We start from the raw sequence: 22,823 nt of genomic DNA on the forward strand, positions 1-22,823 counted from the left end.
AAACATTTTTCTCCTTCTTCGCTGCTTGTTCTCCTGCTGGTACTGGGGCCCTTGTGCTTCGTAGACTGTGTCCCTGAAGCCTCTCCTTTCTCAAAGGAAGATTTGCCTTGCTTGGTATTTGCGTCAGTCTTTACACGGCCAGCACCAAGTCCACCGTAACCACCTCCACGGCCTGCATTACGGCCACCAGGAGCAGGAGCTTGTTGATCCCTACGACCTCCTCCACTCTGATCGCAATCACTAGCATGGCCACGTCCAAATTGCCAAGGTGCCCTGCCACCGCCTGCTGCTTAAACCGGGGCTGCCCACCATACATATGGCCAGCATGCCTCTCGCTGCCTTCGTCGCCGTCGGCGCCGCCAGATCCGCCGCTTGACATGACCACTTCCGCATACGATCGACGAGTGCCTGAAGATGTCACTCGCCCAATAGGTTTCGGAATTGTGAGTCGTCGGTGCAGCCAGGCTAGACCGGGGTTTCGGGTTGCCCAGGTCGGTCCGTTCAATTTGGTTTGCGGCCCAACCTCATGGAGCCCACTTGGAATCCTGTTTGAATGTGAAACCAGCGAAACTTGTGGATCTGACAATTGACGTTGCATGGCCGCCGCCGGCGACGACGTCGACGATCCGGGCGATCTGCGCGCATCAGCCAGTTTACTACCTAGGACATCACCGAGAGTTGGCAGCACGTAGGATCGGGGCTTCGGCAGTGGTCCTTTCCATGCTTTCATTCCCTTGTTCCAGGGCCAGTTCACAGTTTGGCGACGTCGGTTCTTGATCGGAGCTCCCAGTGAACTTTTTGCTGCTTCAACATACGATGGTGATGCTGCCGAATCTGCAACAAAAGGTTGACATACCTGAGCAATTTCATCCGCATCGCCGAGGTCCTCGACTTCTCCGTCGTCGTAAGAGTGCTGCGCCGCCCAGAACCTGCCGGTGACGCCGGAGAGAGATTGTGGCTGCTCCCCACGATATTTGGTAGGTAGATTCGTTGCCGCAACGATCTCCTCCAACATCTCCGACATCTGACGGTGAGCTCTCACAACATCCGCTTCAGTACTGACCGGCGACTCCCTGTCCGGTACGGTCAGACCCTTCAGAGCTAGGCGAATTGCCGGCGCGAGGTTGAACCGTCGTCGTCGTCGCATCGCAGATCATCGCCCGTCGTCGCATCGCAGACTCATCGCAGTGGACACTCCGACGTGCTGCTAGATCTTCATGGCCACCTCTGTGCTACCATGTATGCATAACTGTGTGTGACAGTGTGATGTTTTAATGTTTTATCTTCTCTTTCATAACCTCTCAGACCTTCGATGCATGCATCCACTTGCAGACGACTTCTTCTATTTTCAACTTTCTTTTCTCACGTCAATCTAGCAGATACAAAACACAGGAATACATTTACTGGACAGTACGTACAAGTGCTTCAACTTTGTAACAGATCCTGAGCTACTCTGACGAATAGAAAATACATCTAGTCATGGTCGTGCGTGGTCACTGAAGCTACATTGTCAGACTAGGAAATCTTATTCTAATTCAGAATGCGGACGAGTTCCTTCCCCCTTTGTTGCTGTTTAATTTGTACTTGATCAACTGCTCTGCAGCCTGCTGTTCCCACCGAATATCTTGTTGAGTATTGCAGCGAGCCTGACGCCTCCTTGAGCAATCCTCTTCTGAACCACCGGTAGTGCAGCAAAGAAATAGTCATCTGCAGTTCCGTTTCAGGAGGATCACATATTCAGATACCATATCTTCCAAATAGAATTATAAGGAAACCATTAACCTCACAAACTTCATGTAGTGACAATCTACCTTCTAAGGTGGAGTCCTGTTCAACACCCTCGTACGCCTTGCAGGCCAGTTTTGAGCTCTCTTCAGCGTATCTGCATTTGATTTCAGCAGTTAGTCTCTGAAGGATGAGTTTTCCTCTGAAGCAGTATCACGAGCTTACTTGTCAGCACAAGTCTTTGTCCGGCTACGGCACGTCTCCCATTGTTTCTCTTCGTTAGCCCACTCCTCCTGAACACCAATAACTCAATCAGCACTACTTGACAGTACTAACAAGGCAAAAGCGCAAGTGATTTTTTTAACGGAAGGGAAAAGCTGAAAGTGATGTACAGTAATGTTCCGCTGGATGGCCTGTGTCATGGTGCTTAGATCGTTGTCGTAGAACTCCTTCATGGCTGTCTCGATCACGTTCACATCCCACACCTGAAACAAGACGAGTTGTGGTACAATTTCTGTGAGATGTCAGAACAGGTAAACTGAAAGCAGTGGGTTGATACTATTCATTGACTCTATTAGTTCGTCAAGAAGGTAGCGTATACGTACATGGTGAAGGTTGCTCTTCCTTCTGTACCAGTGGACGATGATGGTGTTGCCGCCGAGATCTTCGGCGTGGCCGCAGTGGAGCGGCTGGTGGACGTCGCCGACAAAGTGGGCCAGGAACATCAAGCTCTCCGTCGGATCAACTGATAAATGGAGGTTCAATTCAGGCAAAGGATATTAGGTGCCGTGTGGCCTGAAGTCAGCTCACACGAACACGATGCATGGTAACTAGGGTTAGCTCACATATGTTCGATGCTTACATGGACTTGATGAATCCTCCAGTGCCGCGGTGTAGTTGTTGATTGCTCCAACCACGCACATGTCCTTCTCTCCTTTCGTGTTGTGGCAGTCCCCTGCTCAACAGTAAGTACCAACCATAAGATAACCTCTCAACTTCTGATACAGACGTACAGTTCGTACAGACACTGGAATTTCTTCAGTTGCATTTCTGTCCTTGTTTTCTAGACTTGAAAGAAAATGCGTTTAACTTATTAAATAGTACTACATGAAACCTGCATACGTTGCACACTAGGACCATATCATTACAGCTATCAATATCAAGCAAGCAACTAGCAGGAGCAGGCAGGGACTTGGTTACGCCTTCCATCCGAGGAGATGACGATGACGCGAGCCTAACTTCCTTGCACAATGAAACAAGCAAGGACCAAGGAGAGACCTATGTTCCGACGCATCCTCTCAAGATTTGGTAGGCAGGTCGCAAACAAATTTAGTCCAGGCCGAATAATACTAGATATATTCCCTTGAGATCCTTCAGACATGGGAACTTCTTCGCCTGACTCCCTTTTTCGTCTGAACATTGAACTCCTACGGCCCAACCACTTGGCAGAGACGACGCCGGTTGCTTCTATAGCGAGTAAACGCACGCATGAGGCATGACAGCGACGTGCCATCCAAAGCGATCGATCTCTAGCTACTCGCGTTAATGTTTTTCTTCTCGGAGCAAAGTTTGGTTTGGTCGCGACATGTTAAACCAGAGACGATCTGATAGGAGACTCTGAATTCTGAAGCAGCAGGATTGCATGGAAGTTCAATGTTGATCAGAATCCAGGAGGCTTACTGGCGTAGCTGAACTTGCAGTCCCCGGGATTGTCGGCGAAGTGCAGGGGGCTGGACCACCGGTACCGGAACCGCTGCCGGTCCGCCCACGCGCACGTCTCGGCGAGGTCGCCGCCGGCCCACCCCGGCAGCAGGTCCTTCACCGCCGTCGAGGCCTCTTCCGTCAGAAAGCTCTGCCACACAGTTCCCGGTCCAATTCTAAGTTGAGCTTCTCCAACGCCGCCGATGACGACGTACGGAGCAAATTAACAATCAAACCAAAGCTATGGCTAGTGGTGGTTGCCAGTTACCTCGGCGATCTTGCACACCATGTAGTGGCCGTCCTTGCCCCATGCGTGAGCCGCAGGAGCTGTCGCCACCACCGTGACGAGGAGGACGTGGAGGAGCAGGAGCAGCGCCATATTGTTGTCTCGATCGACTTTTCCTTGCTACGCCCTCGTTTTCTCTTAGGAGTACGAGACTTTCCTTTTCTCACCTCAACTCTATCTCCTGCGCTGGTACTGCTCCCCTACTTATACACGCGCCGGCTCACTGATGTGATCCGCGCGTTTCAAATCCTTCTCCTGATCCACTACGCTTAGTGCGAACAACTTGAAGACTTTCTCATCTAGCTGGGCGCTGGATACATGCATGTCAGCATGTGACTCACGTGGTTGTGTGCACCAATCATCAGTATGATAGCTGATGTGGTTAGAGACAATCATCTCTCTCATTTCCTTGAACTTCCTGACGGAGGCGGTAGTTGTGCACATGTCCACTTGACTGCTCCCATGTCCCAACCACCGGCATATATGGATGGGTTCTCTCATTCTCTGATTGGCGCACGGCTGATGATCCAATAATCCGCCTTTACACAGCATTTAAGTTACTTACAAGGAGACAAAGGAGTTTAGGTAGCATCCTTGATGATATGAGTAAGCATGTCCCGCATGCGCACATCTTTTAAACAAACATCGTGATAAGAAAACATGCACGGTTTGCACGGCTGCCTGTTCGCCCCCGCGTCACCCTAGGGCGACTCGGGTGCCGCCGCCACCACACTTCTAGCGCCGCTCTCTCCTTCCCCTCCGACCCACCGCCGCCGGAGCTCGCCGGTGGAAATCCGCCCGGCCGAGATGAGGGTGGCGGCGGGTGCATCAACTCCCCCACGAAAGAACTTCTTCCCTCTCCACAACCTCCCCCACCCTATTCTTTCCTGCTGCGGTGGTTTGCCGGCGGCGGCCGCACCCTTGGCTGGTGGTGCCCAGATCCGGCACCCGTAGGCTCAGATCTGGCGTCGCCTAGGCCGTTTAGAGCCTTCCCTGGTGGATCCATGGAGGGTGCTAGTGGGGGCTGGATGCCCAGATCCGCGGTGGCGTGGCCCGTGGCGATGAGGGCGACGGCCCGTGGTGGCGTGGCGGCCTGTGTCGGCAATGGCCCGAGGTGGTGGCTCGCTGTGGGGCGGCGGCACTCATGGAGCCTACCTCTCCTGGGCTAAGCTCGGGGGAAGGGAGTCTTAGACTCCGGAGACCACCATCGTGGGGAGCTCGCGGTGGATTCGCCCGTACGTGGTCCGTGGCGGCTATAGGCGAGCATGGCTCGGCTATATGGCGGCAGCGGCGGACGGAGGGCGGCAGACAAAGGGCGGCAACGATGGGCGACCGGCTTTGGCAGCAGCCAACAAAGTTTAGTGGTTGTCAGGGTGTCGAGGTCCTCAGGCGAAAGCCATGACCGGTCTTGATCGGTGCTAGCGACGACGGTGCCATGATGCATCGTGCTCCTTGTTGAAGGCGTTGCGATGAGGAACTTGACCTAGAGACTTTTTTGGGGTGAAAATGAAGAACCAAAGTAGGTTTGGGCGGCGGCGGCGTCTTGACGTTGCTTTCCTCTTGAGGTGCCGTTTTGGAGTCCTTGGATGGCGGTACCATTCAGCTTGGAGGGATGACGGTTTTAGTGTAACGTGCAATTTCTACGCGACAGGAAATAGTTGGCTGTCGAGCAAGATCATCCTAACTTCTAAAGTTTCTAAGAAAATGACAGATGGGAGGGATTAGTTGCTGCACAAGGCTCATGGCTAGGTGGAAGCAAGAGCATAGAAGAAGTTTGAAGCTTAATCTTTTTAGCTTTCTTTCTTAGTGGCTTGCTTTCTTATTTTCTTTGATCCTTGTGTTGAGGCGTGGAATCTAAGTACGCATGTACCTCCGGACTAGTGGCTGGATTGATTTATTTATGCTTGTAGATATTCAGCTGTGAATGCATTCACAGATCGGATAATTTACTTAATCTAAAAATGCACGGTTTGCACGTAATGTCAGTCAACACACTCAAATCCAGCTGCGGATAGGAAGAACATGTGTGTACAAGTGTACATGGTTGATGGTGGGTGGCTGCCCTATCCCTGTCGTTGCAAGGACGTGCACGTGCCAATGGGCATGCTAATTTTGTTTCGCACGAGCTCAATTTTCAAATCCCCACGTGACCGGCGGCTATGGGGCTATGGGCCACATCAGAATTGGGCCATTGCGCCACCGGTGACAGAGCCCACGGCCCAAGCAGCGGATCAGTTAGTTGTATCGGTTTGAGGCTTGCTTGCTCACGATCGCAAATCCCCCCAATAGGAGCAAAATCACTTCGGCCCTGCGCGGCCCGGCCCATTTTCAGATCTTGCCATTGCCACCTGCTGCGGCGGTTGGACAGGGCCCATCACGTCAGTCATCGACCAACCAAACCCGCCGGGCGGCGTCAGTCCAGTCACCACGCATCGCGGCGCCTCCGTTCGCCGCGGCGCCGCGCCATGGCGGGGTGGATCTCCTCCAAGCTCAAGGCCGCCGAGACCCTCCTCCATCAGGCAAGGCCACCTTCCCTTCCTACCTCGCCGGCGTCGCCGCCCCATCCCCCTCCTCCTCACTCCAGCTCTTCTGACCCTACACTCCTCTTGCGTTTCAGATCGACCAGCAGGCGGCGGAGTCCCTCGGCAAGTCCCCCTCCGCCTCCGACCTCGCCGCGCTGCACCCCTCCGCCTCCCCCTCCGCGGACGCCTTCCTCGACGCGACGCCCCCGCGCAGGCCACCGCAAGCCGGCCCGCCTCCCTCCCTCGGCCTCCGCCTCGCCGCGAAGCGCCCCTCCCTGCCTTCCCCCGGGCCCCGCCGCTCCGCGTCCGCGACTGCGGTGCTCGCGGTGCAGGATCAAGCCGGTGGTGGGCCGCCGGTAGAGGTGGTGGCCGAGGTGAAGCCGGAGGGGGATCGGGGGGATGGCGAGGACGGCAGGGGCGGAGCCTCTGAGGGTGGGAGCGGGAGCGGGAGCGATGAGGAATCGGATGGGTCGGGCAGCGACGATTCGGAGGATTCGGAGGAGGAGAGGCGGAGGGAGGAGGAGAGGAGGCGGCGGCGGGCTGAGCGGCTTGCGGCCATGGCTGCACGCGCTATCGCCGAGCGAGAGGAGGCTGTTGCGAGGCTCGAGGGGGAGAAGGCCGGACTCGAGAAGCTGCTAGCCGAGCGTGAGAAGGAGCAAGCACAGGAGGTGAGTCTACTTCATGGTGATTTTGTGCTGCTTCACTGCTTGAGACTTGGGAGGTTGCCATACTCCGTGCAGCTGTGAACAGAGCTAGAGAAACTGATCTTATAGCTCGCATATTGTTAACTCTATTTTTGTGATTTACATGACAGCTGAGTTGGTAACACATTGAATACTTTTTGTTTGTAATGTAAAATATATTCTAGCTAGCTTTGATGTGTTTGCAATACTGCATTTGAGCACAAAATCATTGATATTTCACTGGTTATGGAACTTTATGTTGATCTTGACAATTCGGTTCACAACTGTCTCTTGTAAGGCAGAGTCAGCAGCTCAGTGTTCATACGCAGAATCATTTCTATCCGGGGTAAGATGGTTTGTATAAAGTTATGACTCTTATCAGCATTTGGCTCAACATTTTTCAGGCTTCGGAGTTGCAGACTAGTATGATTGAAACAATGGAAGCAGTGGAGATAGAGAAACAGCGACACCACAGCACTAGAATGGAAGCCCTTGCACGTTTGGCTACACTTGAGGTATATCCCTGTCTACAGGCTCTGTCCCCCAACCCCCCTTGCCATTCTTATGTGTTACTTTGCAAACAGTGCGGTATATGTAGCCACTGGCTTTTGTGATGGAGCTGGAGCATAGTTTTTTTTTCCCCTGTCACATGTCTTATTAATGCTCTTACCGAAGGATTTCTCAGGTCACAAACGCGGAGCTTGCAAAATCGTTTGCCAGGGAACAATGGAATCTGGAAGTTCAAGTATGTTTTCTTTTTTCCTTCATCTCCGGGCATTGTGTTTTTTGGCTTCAGAAAAAAATGAAAAATATGTTGACAGGCCTGCTCTATGGTAACAACAGATGTGGGTGGAAACTGTAGATATGACTGTGCACAGATAGTTGAACATTGAAACTTTATTCTTCCCTTCTAAACTTGGAGAATGCTGGCATTTGCAAGATGTGCATAATAAATAGGGATAACAACATCTGGTCCAAAATGGTACCACTGGACATACCTGATACATTCTGGAATTGGAATAATAGGTTAGTCTGGAATGACCATTTGCTGCAGTTTTTGTACACAATGCAATTAGCTATATATTGATGCCTTCTGCTTGCTGAAGAAGGGTCCTTAACATAACAACTGCTATTAATGAGTCAAATAAGATTCATACTTTATAAATGTTCACAAGTTACAGAGTGCCATATCAATAATTTAGAAACTGTTTATTCTTGGTATTTGACTAGGTAGATCAAGTTGCACAGCTTCGAGAGGAGGTTGAAATGAAGACACTTGCTCAAGATAGTAAGTTGACTACTCTCTTTTATAGGGCTGTCTTGTTTTTAGTTTCCAGTGATTTCAAGCACTCTAATTTAATTAAAGGCCAATGGTATATTAATCTGACTTATCTTTTTGTGCTTTTTGAACTGACTTAAGTATGAGACCTTTTGGTTTTACTGAACTGAATTAAGTATGACATGCCATTCTTTTTGACCTCAACATCTAAATAGCAGTTTTGTTCACTGTTCAGTATGTGACCTTTGTTATCATTCCATGAACAGAATACAAAAGAAAGCTAGCTAAGATACAAAAGACAAGCACCGCTCCGGTTGATGAAGTAAGCAATCAACTTGCATTTGTTGTCTGTCCTTATTCCACCCAACAGATATAATATTTCCTCGAGTCTTTTGAGTAGAACTATTGACTCCTAGAAGACTCCTAGAAAAAATACCCTGCCTTATCAATTTGTAATATTAGTTAACTTTTGTCTAGATAGAATCGTTGAGAAGGTTCAAGCTGGAGGAGGAAATTATTGATGCAGAATACATTCTGACTTGTGATAGAATTGTGAGCTTGAAGGACAAGGTAGGTTCTTCTAAGTATAACTTTAGTCATTAGTTCTTCTATGCAAATTATATTCTTGATTCAGGAATTCCTTTTATAATTATGTGCTCAATTTGATCTTATCATATTAAGTCTGGTTTATTGATATCCCATAGTGTTTGTCATTGTACTATGATATAGCATAGATAGAACTGAGCCTCGACTGGTTCACTGTATGTAACTTTTTATCCCACTTTATTTGGCCTGGGGCCCATATATTAATACCTTGTTCCCTTGTTTCATTATTTTCTTTTGAACACATGTTTCTTCTCTAATCCATTATATTGTTGATTGATGAAGTAGATAGGGAAATATATTAAACCTGGAAGCTTGGGACTAAAGGCATCCATGCTTATATTCTTTTATTTTCCAAATAAACTAATGCATGTGTTGTGATTTTTTGAATATTTCATCCTTAGGTTCTCGTGCTATTGGGCTGAGTGTCCTGTACAAAAGATTTGAATATTTTACACTGTGCTGCAGTTAATAGTTATGCTAACCAATTTGGGGGCATTTTTTTTTCATCCATAGGCAAGGAAGATTGAAGAAAACATTGAGATGACTAGAAGAGCTATGGTTCAACCTACAGAGGTAGAAATCGAACTCAAGAAGAGGCTTGATCAACTAACTGATCGGTTGATTCAGAAACAAATGCAGGTTCGTTCCTCAAATACACCCTATCTTGTGACTTTGTTGCCTGGTTTTTGGATCAGCATGAGTCTTACATTGAAAATGATTAAGCTTTTGTGCTTGGATAGTCTTGCCTAATTTTTCTACTATTAAGAACCGGTGGCATCACTTTCCCTCCTTCATTGGTATTCAAATAGAGTTAGGGAAGTTATATACTCCCTCTGTGATCAAGATTCGGAAAAAAAACTACTTGTTATCAATAATAGATAGTGACAACTAACACAGATGATTTTACCTTTTGAGAATAAATGCTGTTACTCACATGTTATTCACATTGTGATACTGGCTGTTGGTATTGGCTACACTACTGTTATTCAGAGGTTTGAGAATAAATACTATTGTTCAGAGGTTTGAGAATAAATACTATTGTTCGCATTATGATACTGTATGATGGCATCTATTGGCTAGCCTGCTATTATTCAGAGGTTCAATTTCTTTTTTCTATTTTCAGGTCGAGTCCCTATCTTCAGAGAAGGCAGCTCTGTTAATGAGAATTGAGGTCTGTATAGATTGACCCATTATATATAATCCATTATATAAGATTTTGACAGAGCCCTAGCAGTAAATGTACCCAAGTATAATTGCATGTAAGGAGAGTAACATTATCCATCATATATACAGGCAGTCTCTAGATTGCTCGACAGCAGTGCCTCATCGATGGCTTCCTCAAGCTCATCAAGAATGGACATCGAAGCCGGTGCATGGCAAGAATCACATTCACCAAAATTTCGCGACAGGATTCAGGCTGGACAGCAGCAACTGGGATCCGCAATCAGACAGCTTGATTCAATCTTCTCGGCTGGGCATATTTTCTTGAGGCGGAATCCAAAGGCCCAGATTTGGGCCTTCGTGTACCTGGTATGCCTGCATTTATGGGTACTGTACATATTAAAATCACACCCAACAGTATCAGAATCTCACCCTGGTGCTACTTTTTCTTTGGAGACATTAAACAAGACTAGTATTTGATGTTTCCCCCCTGATACATTACTCCAGTATACTCCCTGATACATTACTCCAGTCTACTCGAGTTGTGTAAACGAGGCATATTCCTTCTCTCCAGCCTAATCTAGCTGTGTAATTGTATCATATATTTTATTCTCATTGCCACTTGTCCCCAATAACAAGCAGAACATAATAGAGAGATACACAGAATGATTTCATATATGAAGTTGGAATTTCAATTGAAGTTGTACATAAGGTTTGCATAAAGCTCGTTCTGATCTACAGACACTTGCAATTAGCCATTTTGGCCGGAGGCGCCTCGGCGCCTACAACTGTCCAACAATGCCCGGTTCGGTGTCGTCGTGCCAACCATGCTCCCGATGCGCTTTTACTGATCCTGTCCAGTGGACATACGTGCATGTACAACAGCAGAAGCTTGCCGACGTCAGGCAATTGAACTCGAACCCGTGCAGTCCGGGTGCTCTGAATCTTAGGTGCAGGCACCAGTATCACGGAGCGATCTTGGTTTCACTGCCCACGTGTCAGAAATAGATGTCTAATAACGTCTTTGCATCCAATCTCTTCGGACTTATATATCTTTCGTGCGGAAAGTTATAATCGCGCGTACCTGATGTATGCTCCGGCGTGCCCTGTGTCCAGAAATCGACTCGGCGGCGTGATCAGCTTGTTTGAAGCGGTAAGCTTTTATCTTCGCTCTGGACGGTAGTCGGCGCCGGGAAGTGGATGAAACTTGTTGTACCACGCGGCTATGGCCACGAGTCATGAGTCCCTGCATGTTGTCATAAAAAAAACTGCCAGAATACTGGTTTCATACAGGCACGTTATATAAAAGAATTCATACTAGCCGAATGCATCAATATCAATTTATAAAGTCAGTAGTCATTCATAGCCGAGATGAGATAGAAATTAAGAAAATTGAAATCATACTCATACCAGTCGAGAGCTCCATTGTCAATCCAATTCATCCATACCAATTCATAAGGTTATACATATATAGACATGATGAGATAAATATGTAAAACAAATAAAATACTTTTCAGGATGAATTTATCCATATAAATTGATTTGGTTATGTCATGCATAGCCAAGATTATTACATAACCAACAATTCAAAGTTTTCTTGCACGCATTCAATCCGAATAACACATGTTTGTATCAATTGTATCGTCTGTCACCCTTCTACGGGCGCTTGTTCAATACGGTGCGCAGTTGGCCTGAACCACATCGGTATTTGCAGCACGTCGTACACGGCCGGATAATAGAGAGGCCAGTCAAACTCGTAGGCGTAGTCATCTCCCAGCTTCAGTTCGAAGGCGGCGGCGTCGCAGCCGAGCACGTCCGCGACGTAGACGCAATCCGCCTGGAGATCATCGTTGGGGTCGCCGCCGGGAGGCACGGTGACGCAGAACGGGTAGCAGTTCCCCCCCACGAAGAGCGTGCGGTCGCCGCCGAGGTCCCTCACGCGGCGCCAGGTGCCGGCGGTGGCGTCGTCGAGTTCGTGGAGCGTGACGCGGCGGGCGTGGAAGAAGCCCAACTGGTCCTTGAACACGATCCTTCTGGTGCGCTTGTCCTCGACGCGCCGGTCGTCGTGGCCGTACAAGCAGACCACCTGAAGCCGGCCGCCGCTCGACGTGGCGAGGTAGAACCTGCGAATGTAGTTGTTGTTGCTGACGTGGAACTCCGGTCCCTGCAGATATGTGAATTCCACATCTGTGCCGTTCATGTCCCAGCAATAGATGTCCCCATAGTCGGACACTGCGAACACCTTCCCATTGTGGGCAGTGACGTCCGTGTAGTGTACCCCCAACCCCGATGGGTCCTTCAATGGCGTCCAGCCCTCGTCGCCGTCCGCCGTGAAAGCAAGAAAGTCCAAGGAGGCACTGGAGAACATTGCGACGGCCAGGTAGCCGTTGGGGTGCGCCGGTGTCTGGCACAGTGCGACCTGCTGGAGATGGTGCAGCATATAGTCGACAGAGATACAGAGTTTATAGGGGTCTGCGAATTTCCCGATAGTGTCGAAGGACGGCAAGGGGACCCGCTCGCCGGTGATGGGGTTGAGGAGCTCGACGCCGCACCTCACGTCCGTGGTCACCAGCCAGTCGTCCTTCCCGCCGATCCAGGTCCGGTTCCTCAGCCGCTGGGCCTCGCCGTAGAAGGACTTGCCGGTGGCGACGTCGTGGAGCCCGAAGGTGCCCGCCTCCACATCGTACTCGAAGTCGTCGCCGTAGAGATCCAGGCCAGAGGTGAGGAGCGTGGGCAAGCCTGAGGTCAGCTGGTCAGGCGAGGAGCCATCTTGGAAGCGGCGGCCCAGGCCGTGCAGGTGGCCGGGAAGCGGAGGACGCCGACGGCGTCGAGGCGGTCCAGGACGAGGTCGCACATTTCCGGCAGGAGGTCGGCCCATGGCCGGGCGACGGCCTCGTCGTTGGTATTGGTACCCGAAGACATCGTTGATACGCCGGCCGGATATCTGCGATCACCATTCACGCCGAAGTGAGCAACTTCTTTGGAACTAACAGTACAAGTTGACAACCGCTTCGATACCGAACACGCACATACGTGGGTCAGGCGAGCGAGAGAGCGCGGAAGAATGCGGCAGAGACGGCGATGTTTCAGAGTTGGGCCGTGCCCCGACCAGACCGGGCGCTCACGTATTTGTAGCATCGGAAAGGGCGCCTCGGAGAGGCGGCTGCCCTGGAACCGCCGGGTGTCTCTACCGAATGGGTGCCGGTTTGCCGAACGGCCACCTCTCTTGACTGAATCGGTGTCAGTTCGCCGCTAACCGCTGTTTTGCAGAACAGACATTCAGTATGTTGGCGTCGTTAGCAGACTTACTGTAGAGTTCTATGAGGCTATCGTCAGTACGGCAGCGTTATACTTTCTGATTTATTTCTCTGATCTCTGCTGATCATGTAATCTCGCTTAGCCACTGTGTATGTGGATGCAGTTTCATAGGGAGTCCGGGATCATTGCTAGTTTGCGAACAAAAAAAGAAAAAATCTTTCTTTCAATAGCCAACGTCCGCATATCGCAGCATTGCAATTGGTGCAACAGTACGTTCATAGATCGAGTAGACTGACTAAATGATGACAGTTCGCGTTCTTCAACAAGAGACTGGATCCTTTTTCTATCCACACTGCATAGGCAAGATTGAAGAAAACATTGAGCTGTTTAGGAGTAGAAAGTGAACTCACGACAGGCTTGATTAACTAGCTGAACGATTGATTAAGTGCAGGTTCGAACCATACGTGTGCCCACCTGTTGTATCACATCCTGTATGGTTTCTGTTTTACAGCATGAAACGAGAAGAATTTTCATCTAGGGATAAACAACTGTGTTTTCTGTCAACAACGCACTCAAGAGTCAAGAGGCCCTTGCTCTGCACTGCAGTTTTGAGAAAACGTTTTCTCCTTCAGTGCCACAAACTTGGATAGTCTAGTGTCTGTCCTTTCTGGTTCCTATATATTCATGTAGGATGTGTGTGTTGAAGAATGGTGATGGAAATCGTTGGCAACTTTCACAACGAAGCAACGAAAGGTCTGTCGCTGCATTGCTCATGTTTATATCATGGAACATCTGGAAGGAACACAATCGACGCGTTTTTTGAAGAAAAAAAGCTTGAGGCCACAACAGGTTTTCCAGCTGATCCAAGAAGAAGTCTTTTTTTTATCATCCAAGAAGAAGTCCAGTTGTAGCATCGGACATGTGGTAACCTAGAATTGGGTTAGAATAATTTGTATCTTTATGTTATTGCTGAGTGACTTAATCAATTTATGTAATAAGGACTGAGTTAATCAATTTATGTAATATCAGACTCTATGTAATCCAGACGTTCTCTCTTCTTAAATGAATCGGCAGTGCACCTGCTTTATTTCAAATATATATTTTTTTTACTAATTTCAATGTTTATTAATAGAAAAGTAGCATCTCGTCCTGCTGTTTAGGGATGGAACCAGCATCAGAGCAGGAGATGAAGTGATGAACCGGAGGAAGAGCAAGGGCCGCTACCGAGTTTTTAATAAAATAGCACTGGTGATGCCCTTTTTCTTTCAAATCAACAAACAATATTGAGTTGTATACACATAGTTCAATCTAAAAGCCTAAAAATCTCGGCAGATGAGAGAAATGTGGGCAATACACTTGTACATGGCTCTACTATGCGCTATTCCAGTTGAGAATGTTAGCGTAGGAATTTAATTGAAGTTCCATCAGAACATGTATTTGTACCCTATTATATTTATATTGATCTGGCATTTATTCCAAATTTCCAGCAATCAGAATGAAATTGAATAAATAGTAGATTGAGTTTATACATTAAGATGCAATTTCTATCGGAGATAAAACTTCAATATAAATAGATATAATGATTATCCAGGTAAATTCATCCATTTCACTTCACATGTATGAATTTACAAAAAAGTTTCGCGTCTGGTACAATGAATGTTCAAAACTGTGTACTACCTTACAATTCGTATACTCAGTCACACCTCACAAGCCAATTGTCGTTTCAAGTTTCAAACAATAATAGCCCGAGTGATTTCATACATGAAGCTGGAATATTTTTCTAAAAAAGACAGAGATATACAACAATAGAAACTGCAAATGTATTTTGAGATAATTATCCATTTAATCCCACAAAGTTATACATATCCAAAGAGTACATGTTTACTTGCAGTACATAACCAAACATTCCAAGTTTTGAATGCACGAATCCAATCCCGAATGTCATTTATTTTTACGAATGGTAGCACGTTACATCTTACATCTCACATGCCACTCTTTTGTGGCCACCTATATTATTCATCCAGTAGCCTATGGTGGGTGGTCGGCCGGAACCACATCGGCATCTGCAGTGGGTCAGCCATGAGCGAGTAAGCCAGACGCTCAACGTAGCCGTCTTCTTCTTCTCCCTTGTTCAGATCAAAGACGCCCGCGTCGTAGCCGGAGGGCGTGTCGGCGAGGTAGACGCAGTTCGCCTTGAGCTTCTCGGACCCAGGCGGCACGGTGATGTAGAACGGGCAGTTCGCCCCCAGGAAGAGCGCGCGATCACCCCCGAGGTCCGTGACGCGTCGCCACGCGCCGCCGCCGGCGGCGTCGAGTTCGTGTAGCGACATGCCGTGCTCGTAGAAGCTCCACCTGTCGTCGAACACCAACCTGCTGCACGTGCGATTGTCCTTCAAGGAGTCGGTGTCGCCATGTATGCAGATGAGTAGAAGCTGCCCGTGGCTCGACGTGGCCAGGTAGAATCCGCGGCCGTAATGGCGGTTGAGCTCAATCTCCGGTCCCTGCACCACCGCTGCCGGCTCCGTGGTTCCACCGTTCATCATGTCCCAGGAATAGACGCGTCCAAATTCGTTCACAGAGAACAGCTTCCCCTCGAGGACAATGGCGTCCATGTAGGAGAGATCCAACCGCGAGCTGGCCGCGTGGTTCTTCAACGCCGTCCAGCACTTGTCCCCAGCCGCCGTGGACGCCAGCAAGCCTCCGGAGAACAGAGCAACAGCGAGGTAGCCGCCGGGGTGCGCCGGCGTCTGGCACAGCGTGACCTTGAGGATCCTGTGCCAGCGATCCTCGGCACTGACATGGAGGTAGCCCGGCACTCCGAGTTCCGATCCCCGGGTAGTCTCGAAGGACGGCAGGGGAACCCGGTCGCCGGTAATCGGGTTGAAGAGCTCGACGTTGCACCCGTAGTCCGTGGTCACCAGCCAGTCGCCCTTGCCGCCGATCCATGTCCGGCCCTTCAACCCCGCGGCCTCGGCGAGGAAGGACCTGCCGCCGCCGGCGGCGGACACGTCGTGGAGCCCGAAGGCGCCCGCGTCCACGTCGTGCTCGGTCTCGACGCCCTCGGGGTCCAGGCCAGACACGAGCAGCGTCGGCGCGCCCGACCGCAGGCGGCGAGGGTTCTCCTTGCAGGCGGCGGCCCAGCCCGCGCAGGCCGCCGGGAAGCGGAGGACGCTGATGGGGTCGTCGAGACGGTCCACAACGAGGCCGCACAGCTCCGGCAGGAGGTCGGCCCACGGGGCGGCGGCCGCGCCGTTCGGGGCCGAGGACATTGTCGTTGTCGAGCGATGCGCCGGCGGCCGACCACGTACCTGCGTGCGATCACCATTCGCCACAGTGAGCAGTGAGCGACTTGTTGGACTTGGCAACGAGTGATCAAGCGCAGGATGCGCATCAAGAGCGGCTCTTCCGATCGAGTAGGAATCGCTCAAAAATGTAGGAATAATGATCTGTCACTTGCATTGCATACCTGGGTCGTTGGGCACGGAATCCGGCTGTGGACGACGGACGTTGACGCAGGGGATGAAGGAAGCAAGGAGATTAAAGATACTGCGCGACGGCGTTACTTGAGGTTCAAGGTGACAAGGTAAGAACTGAGCCGTGCCCAGATGGCACGGCCGCTCAGGTCTTTGTAGCATCGGAAGAGGCGCCATTCTTGGACTGAAAGGATGCCTGCTCGTTTGAACAGCCACCGCTCCTCTTTGACCGAGTCGGCGTCAGTTCGTTAACCGAACCGCTGTTAGAGCAACTCCAAGAGACTCCTAATCTTACCCCCAATACCTTTTTTAGGAAAAAGAGAGAAAAAATGAACTCCAACAATCCACCTAAACCTTCCCCAATTTTTTAACGACGCTAAAAAACAGCCTGCCACCGTGTATATTTTAGCGTTGGCGTTCCTCCCCCAATCCTGATTCCCGCGCGCCCGCGTGTCCCTTCCGATGGGCCCAATATGATGACGTGGCCTGTGTTTGAAATATTGGGGGCTATTTATTAGCGATCTGCTGTGGACTGATATGTTTTTGGGGGAAATTTTTTTTAGGAGAATCCCCAATACATAGTCTTGGGGAAGAATTTTTTAGGATACTCTTGGAGTTGCTCTTACGGAAGCCAGGGAGTCCGGTGTACAGGTAGAAGATATCGTTCTTTCTGATTTGGCCTTGTAATTTCGGATCTCGCCTACGGTAACCGCGATCTTTTTTTTACCGAGAAAGAGAACTCTATTAATTAATTAAGAGGAATCAGGATGCACAAATTCGGGACATCCGAGAAGGACACCCTACACTCCCTCTTGCGTATAGCTAGATGAGCTAACTCATGCGCCACTTTATTCTGTTCTCTACTAATCTTGACAAACCTCAAGCTAGGTAGAGCCTGAGCATCCAGAAGAGCATCACGGATTATGGACGCACCAACGATTTGTCTATGCCTCCAACATTAAGCTTCTCCACCACTCCTAAATAGTCAGACTCCAAGATCGCCTCTCGGTCTGGCCAGCGTTCGGCAAGCCCGTGCCTCCGCCTCCTCCACGTCTCTGCAATACCTTAGAAAGCGCCATGAAGCCAAGACTGGCTTGCCAGAATTATTTCTGATAATAACTCCTACAGCCGCCCCTCCCATTTCCTTAATGAAGGCTCCATCAATATTTATCTTTAGGGTCTCTCCCGATGGCGGTACCCATCTTCCATCAGCAGCCGACTTCTTCATGATGGGGCGGGCATAACTTCCTTGGTCCAGTTTTTTCTTCCCGTGTGTATCGCCCTCCATTTGCTGGTGTTGGACCTGGAACAGTGCATCTATGTAGTGTGTCAGGAAGAGCACTGAGCCGGTGATAGAGATCTGCTCTCCCGCTTGCAATACCCTGCTCAACACCTCCATATTAGTATGAGAAAATTCGAACTAGAAACAGCATCATACCTGTCCAATATGGCAAGTAGCCATTCAGGCCCATATTTCTTATATCTTCTTCTACTGGCAAAACCACCTGCTTCCTGAGCTCGTTCCTGAGGGCATGTGCGTGCGGGCAAGCGATGATCGCATGAAAAACATCCTCCATTTGGTGACCAACAACTCAAAGCTACACTCCTGATTAAGATGCCTATACTTCTTATTCTATCTCGTTGGCAGCCCATTGTTGACCACCTGCCAAGCAAAAACTCTAACCTTTGGTGGTACTCCAGCACTCCACACTCGTTTCCACAGATCCCGCTCTCCTTCTGCACTAGAGCTACAACCGGTGGCGCCCATCTCATACTTTTCACGCATAGCCAGCTTGTATGCACTTCTGACCAAGAACATGACTGTCTTCTCAAAGTTCCACGCAACCCAGTCAGCAGATGGGGTGGATGGTAGTTTAATCTTCAAGATCTCATTGGCATCATAGGGATAGAAAAATCTTCTAATAGCAGCTTCATCCCATATATTGGACGTCTGGTCAATGAGGTGGGAAACCCATCGCAATCTGCACATCCTCACACTCCCGATTGGCTTCATACCATACGGCCTGGGTATCCAACTGTCTCACCATATACGAATGGAACTACCATCGCCAACCCTCCAAATTACCCCCTTCTTGAGCAATTACAGCCCATACTCAATGACCCTCCATGTCTGCGAGGCTTCCCCAGCCACCACAATGTCCAAAATGTTTCCTATAGGCGCGAGCACACAGGTTGTCTGGGAAGATAAGTAAGCGCCAAGCCTGTTTAGCAAGAAGAGCCTGATTAAAAAGAATCAAATCCTTAAAACCCATCCTTCCAAAACCTTTGGGCATTAGCATGGTCGTCCATGGAACCCATTGCACTTTCTGTCTACCCCTCTCTAAAACCCACCAATAAGCATGGATAGCTTTCATTAGATCCTCACATAGGCCACCCGTAAGCTTGAAAACTCTCAGATATAGTTCAGGAGCGCTTGGGCTACCAATTTAATTAGGATTTCTTTCCCAGCTACCGACAACTCCTTTTCCTTTCAAGCGGTGATGCGCTTTGGAAACCTCGAGTGGCTGAAAAATTCCTCTTTTCATGGGCCCCTGAGGTGTAGGTAGGCCCAAGTACTTCTCAAAACTGCGATGATCTTTTCCCCTTTCTATGTTCTCCTAGAATAGTCGTGTGATTCAATCTTCCTTTTCTTTTCAATGTTAAAATTCCTAAACGTAGGTGTTTGTCTTGAGATGCAATTATCACAATTATTATGTATCGTATCCTCGCACCATCTGTTGTTTTTTCTCAATTTAAAGTAGAGTTCTTTAAAAAATACTTCGTAAAAAGATGCTACCGAAATTAATTATTTTTTCAGTAACTATTTTTTTGGGTAGGTGTGGGGGGTAGGGACCATGTTTCCACTGAAACCATATTTTGTAGAAAGCCCTCTAGTTTCTCTAGAACAAACCTATGGTCCACCACAACATCCACCTATACTAGACCTGCTCCATTTTCTTATATGGCCCACTAGTGTCTGCAATATTTTAGCGTGAAGAATAGATTTTTTTATCTCATATCATTTTTACATAAAATTGCTCGAGACACTTTGTGAGAAGCCTCCACGGCCACATAAAATAAGATAGAAGGTGCCGACCTGAACCAGTTGGATGGCCTAGTTTTCAGAACTACTAGGTATCGACTTGCTGCAAAAAGCTACATCGCGTGCGGCCATTTGTGAGTAGAAGAGTCTGAAACCATCGGGCTAAGTTTTGGTTAATGCATGAAGTGAATCAATATTATATTTAATATTATCAAACCGCTTCAAAGTTCAAACCATGGAACTGAAGACCTAGTCCTCAGGAGTGGGACATATGCCCCTGGCCCTGGCCATTAGGGAGCTCTACTAGTGCTTGCCATCCTTAACCATAGTAATATGCAAGAAGTTGACTCCGCTATGGTAACAGCGGTGATATAGAATGTGGGCTACACAGCCCAAAATACATGTTTGTGTGTTAATGTGCACTACATTTGTTTTGTTCAGTCTATGAAGCGTCGGTTACGTGTATATTATAAAAAAAAATCTATCGAGGCATGTGTCTACATTATATTGATGATCCTTTTCGTTTGAGGTATTGGTGAACGATCTAAGGAGTTAAAAAGAAAATTTATTAGGTGGGAATGATTTCTGCAGGTACGGTAACATGCAACACTGATAGATCTATTTGAAAAGAAATGATTGGCAAATGACCTTGCAGATTACTCTCCAATCATGATAAACCTCCTCCTACTGAAAATCTCCTAGTTTGCTGCCATCCAGCTGAAAGGCCTGGTCAATTTTAAATACCCACAAGCCACTGCAATTTACTGATGCTCTAAAGCGCGAAGCTGAAAAGGATTACAGAATTTGAAATATACTCAGGCCCGTTTTTTTGTCAATTTGCTCAAAACGTGGGCTATACAGCCCAACGTACCTGTCTCTTTTTGCTCCTCCCGTTGCTTCTTGGGCCCGTTGATCGGTATATGAATCTTAAACGGGCCTAGTCTCATATATTGCCTTGAAATGCAATTTTCATCAGTTTACTTTGGACACGCAGAACTGCAGATTGCAGGCCAAGTTTGCCCGTGCAATGCGAATATTCAGGTCCAGAAAAAGAAGAGTCATAACCAAAACAAATTAATGTTACATTGCCCCACTCCTTGAACCGTTTAAGGTTTCTCAATCAAGCATTTCCTTTTTCTTTTTGTTAATATAAGTTATTGAACCTAAATTTAAAAGAGATCCCGGCCTAGGACATTAACATAGACCGGCAATGCAAGTCACATTCTTCCATTTTTGAGCTAGCACTCCACTACAGTAGCAGCTACTACCATAGCAGCAGAACAATGGAGGCAAGAAAAAGAAAGGAACCATGTCCTTGCCCAAACATGGATGTCAGCTCCTGCCGCCGAGCATCCCCTTCCTTCACTCTTCTCCCTCCATGGCGGTTCTCAATCACAGCCGCAGACCGCAGTTCCGGTCGACGGCACGCCATGGCATTCCTTCCTCCTCCCTGAGAATATATAAACACGAGAGGACGGGTGTCGCTGTCCGTGCACGCGCGCTCGCGGCGAAAGCGATCGAGCAGCTTTGGTCGCCGGACCGTACGTCGTCGTCTCCGACGCCGACTATGGACCGCCGCCGCGCGGGAGTTCGAGGACTTCGATCCCGTCGTGGAGTGGAAGCTGGCCGGCGAGGTGGACTTGGTGGAGATCTCGCTCCCGGGGTCCCGCAAGGACCAGGTGAGGGTGCAGGTGGAAAACCACGGCGTGCTCCGCGCCACCGGCGACCGGCCGGCGAGGGGGGGCCGGTGGGCGAGGTTCAAGAAGGACCTCCGCCTCCCCGACAACTGCGACGCCGACGCCGTCCGCGCCAGGTTCGAGGGCGAGAAGCTCATCATCACGCTGATGACGGCGTCGCCCGGGACCCCGGGACCGCCTCGCTGGCCTCCTGCAGCCTACTCTGGGCCCTCGCCGCCAAAACCGTCACCGCCGCTCCCACCGCCACCTCGTCGTCCTCCAGGCTATTCCGAGTCGACGCCGCCGCTGGCACCACCTCGTGCTCCTGCTTATTCTTCGGGACGACGGCCGCCGCCACAACTTCCATCACCACCGCCGCCGCCGTCACCACCACCTAGAACTTATTTTCAGCCGCCACGTCGGCCTCCATCGCCGCCTCGTGCTCCAACTGAGACGCCGCCGCCACCACCTAGAACTTATTTTGAGCCGCCACGTCGTCCTCCATCGCCACCTCATGCTCCAATTGAGCTGCCGTCGCCGCCGCCGCCGCGTCGGCCTCCATCTCCGCCGCCAGCACCACCATCACCTCCTACAAAATATGACCGTCCAAGACCACCTCCACCGCTGGACGCCCGCCACCGCCGCCACCCGAACCCCCTCGCGCTCCTCTTTATTCAGACCCGCCACCGCCGCCGTCGCGTCCGCCGCCACCGCCTCCACGACCAGCTCCGGCGAAGCCCACCATTCACGATCAGACAAAAACCACCACCGCAGAGCCGAAGCCGTCGCCGTCGCCGCCGCCACATGGGACGCCGGCTGCCGTTCCCGGGCCAATAATGCCAGGGAGAGCAATCTCCGTGTCACCCCCTTCTCCGGCACCTCTGCCTCCTTATCGCGCAGAGGAAGCGCCGGAGAAGCAACTGCAAGGCGCCACTTCTCCGGCGGCGCTGGCTCGTCATCACAGAGAGGCAGTGCCGAGGAAGCCACTGCAAGATGCCAAGGTACCAGAGGAAGACGGCAGTGTCAGTAGGGCGCTACCGGAGACGAAGAAGAAGAGCAAGAAAAGGACGGGTGGAGAAGTGAGAGGTAAGGTGGAGGAAGACAGAACGGCGCCGGGGAAGAACCAAGCTCAGGCGGCGATGACGACGATGGCGCCGCCGCCGGAGCCTGCAAGGCAGCTGCTGGTGAACACTGTTGCGGCGGCGGCCGTGCTCGTGGGGATCGTCTGGTCGGTGTGGCGCAACCTTAGCAGTTAAGCTACTTGTAATGGATCAGGACTTGTAAACCGCTGCTTGTAATTTGTGTTGTTCTGAACTTGCCTCAGGATTGACTTGCTGACTTGCATACTTGATACCGATCGAGCTGGTTGTTTAGGTGGTGTTGAAATGGATCGGAACTTGTAAAAGTGCA

The 22,823-nt window shown here is 49.8% G+C and overlaps 5 protein-coding genes across 5 annotated transcripts; 2 read left to right on the plus strand and 3 right to left on the minus strand.

The window, feature by feature from the left end:
• Positions 1-1,380: 1,380 nt before the first annotated feature.
• Positions 1,381-4,106, minus strand: LOC117847309 (endonuclease 2). The gene is made up of 8 exons (XM_034728497.2): positions 3,695-4,106; positions 3,406-3,577; positions 2,588-2,680; positions 2,331-2,470; positions 2,118-2,210; positions 1,951-2,018; positions 1,812-1,882; positions 1,381-1,707 (listed from the first exon to the last, which is right to left on the minus strand). The coding sequence occupies exons 1-8, from the start codon at positions 3,803-3,805 to the stop codon at positions 1,589-1,591; spliced, it is 867 nt and encodes a 288-aa protein (XP_034584388.1). The 5' UTR covers positions 3,806-4,106; the 3' UTR covers positions 1,381-1,588.
• Positions 4,107-6,072: 1,966 nt separating this feature from the next.
• LOC117850495 (golgin candidate 2) lies at positions 6,073-10,663 on the plus strand. The gene is made up of 10 exons (XM_034732323.2): positions 6,073-6,231; positions 6,330-6,902; positions 7,322-7,432; positions 7,603-7,662; positions 8,148-8,205; positions 8,463-8,518; positions 8,674-8,766; positions 9,316-9,441; positions 9,926-9,973; positions 10,096-10,663. The coding sequence occupies exons 1-10, from the start codon at positions 6,178-6,180 to the stop codon at positions 10,441-10,443; spliced, it is 1,527 nt and encodes a 508-aa protein (XP_034588214.1). The 5' UTR covers positions 6,073-6,177; the 3' UTR covers positions 10,444-10,663.
• A 948-nt stretch (positions 10,664-11,611) lies between these two features.
• Positions 11,612-12,885, minus strand: LOC140222078 (uncharacterized). The gene is made up of 2 exons (XM_072292259.1): positions 12,759-12,885; positions 11,612-12,702 (listed from the first exon to the last, which is right to left on the minus strand). Exons 1-2 carry the CDS (start codon positions 12,883-12,885, stop codon positions 11,612-11,614), a joined length of 1,218 nt encoding a protein of 405 aa, XP_072148360.1.
• Positions 12,886-15,156: 2,271 nt separating this feature from the next.
• Positions 15,157-16,686, minus strand: LOC117851051 (putative F-box protein At5g38270). The gene has a single exon (XM_034732955.2). It carries the CDS (start codon positions 16,488-16,490, stop codon positions 15,234-15,236), a length of 1,257 nt encoding a protein of 418 aa, XP_034588846.1. The 5' UTR covers positions 16,491-16,686; the 3' UTR covers positions 15,157-15,233.
• On the plus strand, positions 16,605-22,788 carry LOC140222079 (uncharacterized). Its single transcript, XM_072292260.1, has 2 exons — positions 16,605-16,804; positions 21,209-22,788. The coding sequence occupies exons 1-2, from the start codon at positions 16,605-16,607 to the stop codon at positions 22,248-22,250; spliced, it is 1,242 nt and encodes a 413-aa protein (XP_072148361.1). The 3' UTR covers positions 22,251-22,788.
• Positions 22,789-22,823: the final 35 nt, after the last annotated feature.

Source organism: Setaria viridis, chromosome 3 (assembly GCF_005286985.2).
Source record: "Setaria viridis chromosome 3, Setaria_viridis_v4.0, whole genome shotgun sequence".
Classification (NCBI taxonomy): domain Eukaryota; kingdom Viridiplantae; phylum Streptophyta; class Magnoliopsida; order Poales; family Poaceae; genus Setaria; species Setaria viridis.

Bases quoted from the DNA above. Each gene is read 5' to 3' on its own strand.
- LOC117847309 (XM_034728497.2), bottom strand. From the start codon at position 3,805: ATGGCGCTGCTCCTGCTCCTCCACGTCCTCCTCGTCACGGTGGTGGCG. The intron at 2,019-2,117 runs GTACATCACTTT...ATTGGTGTTCAG, and splicing joins CCATCCAGCGGAACATTACT to GAGGAGTGGGCTAACGAAGA. The intron at 1,883-1,950 runs GTAAGCTCGTGA...AATCAAATGCAG, and splicing joins ACAAAGACTTGTGCTGACAA to ATACGCTGAAGAGAGCTCAA.
- LOC117850495 (XM_034732323.2), top strand. From the start codon at position 6,178: ATGGCGGGGTGGATCTCCTCCAAGCTCAAGGCCGCCGAGACCCTCCTC. The intron at 7,663-8,147 runs GTATGTTTTCTT...GTATTTGACTAG, and splicing joins AATGGAATCTGGAAGTTCAA to GTAGATCAAGTTGCACAGCT. The intron at 8,206-8,462 runs GTAAGTTGACTA...TTCCATGAACAG, and splicing joins GAAGACACTTGCTCAAGATA to AATACAAAAGAAAGCTAGCT.
- LOC140222078 (XM_072292259.1), bottom strand. From the start codon at position 12,885: ATGTCTTCGGGTACCAATACCAACGACGAGGCCGTCGCCCGGCCATGG. The intron at 12,703-12,758 runs GCACGGCCTGGG...AGCTGACCTCAG, and splicing joins CCTCCGCTTCCCGGCCACCT to GCTTGCCCACGCTCCTCACC.
- LOC117851051 (XM_034732955.2), bottom strand. From the start codon at position 16,490: ATGTCCTCGGCCCCGAACGGCGCGGCCGCCGCCCCGTGGGCCGACCTC.
- LOC140222079 (XM_072292260.1), top strand. From the start codon at position 16,605: ATGCGCATCAAGAGCGGCTCTTCCGATCGAGTAGGAATCGCTCAAAAA. The intron at 16,805-21,208 runs GTAAGAACTGAG...TATAAACACGAG, and splicing joins TTGAGGTTCAAGGTGACAAG to AGGACGGGTGTCGCTGTCCG.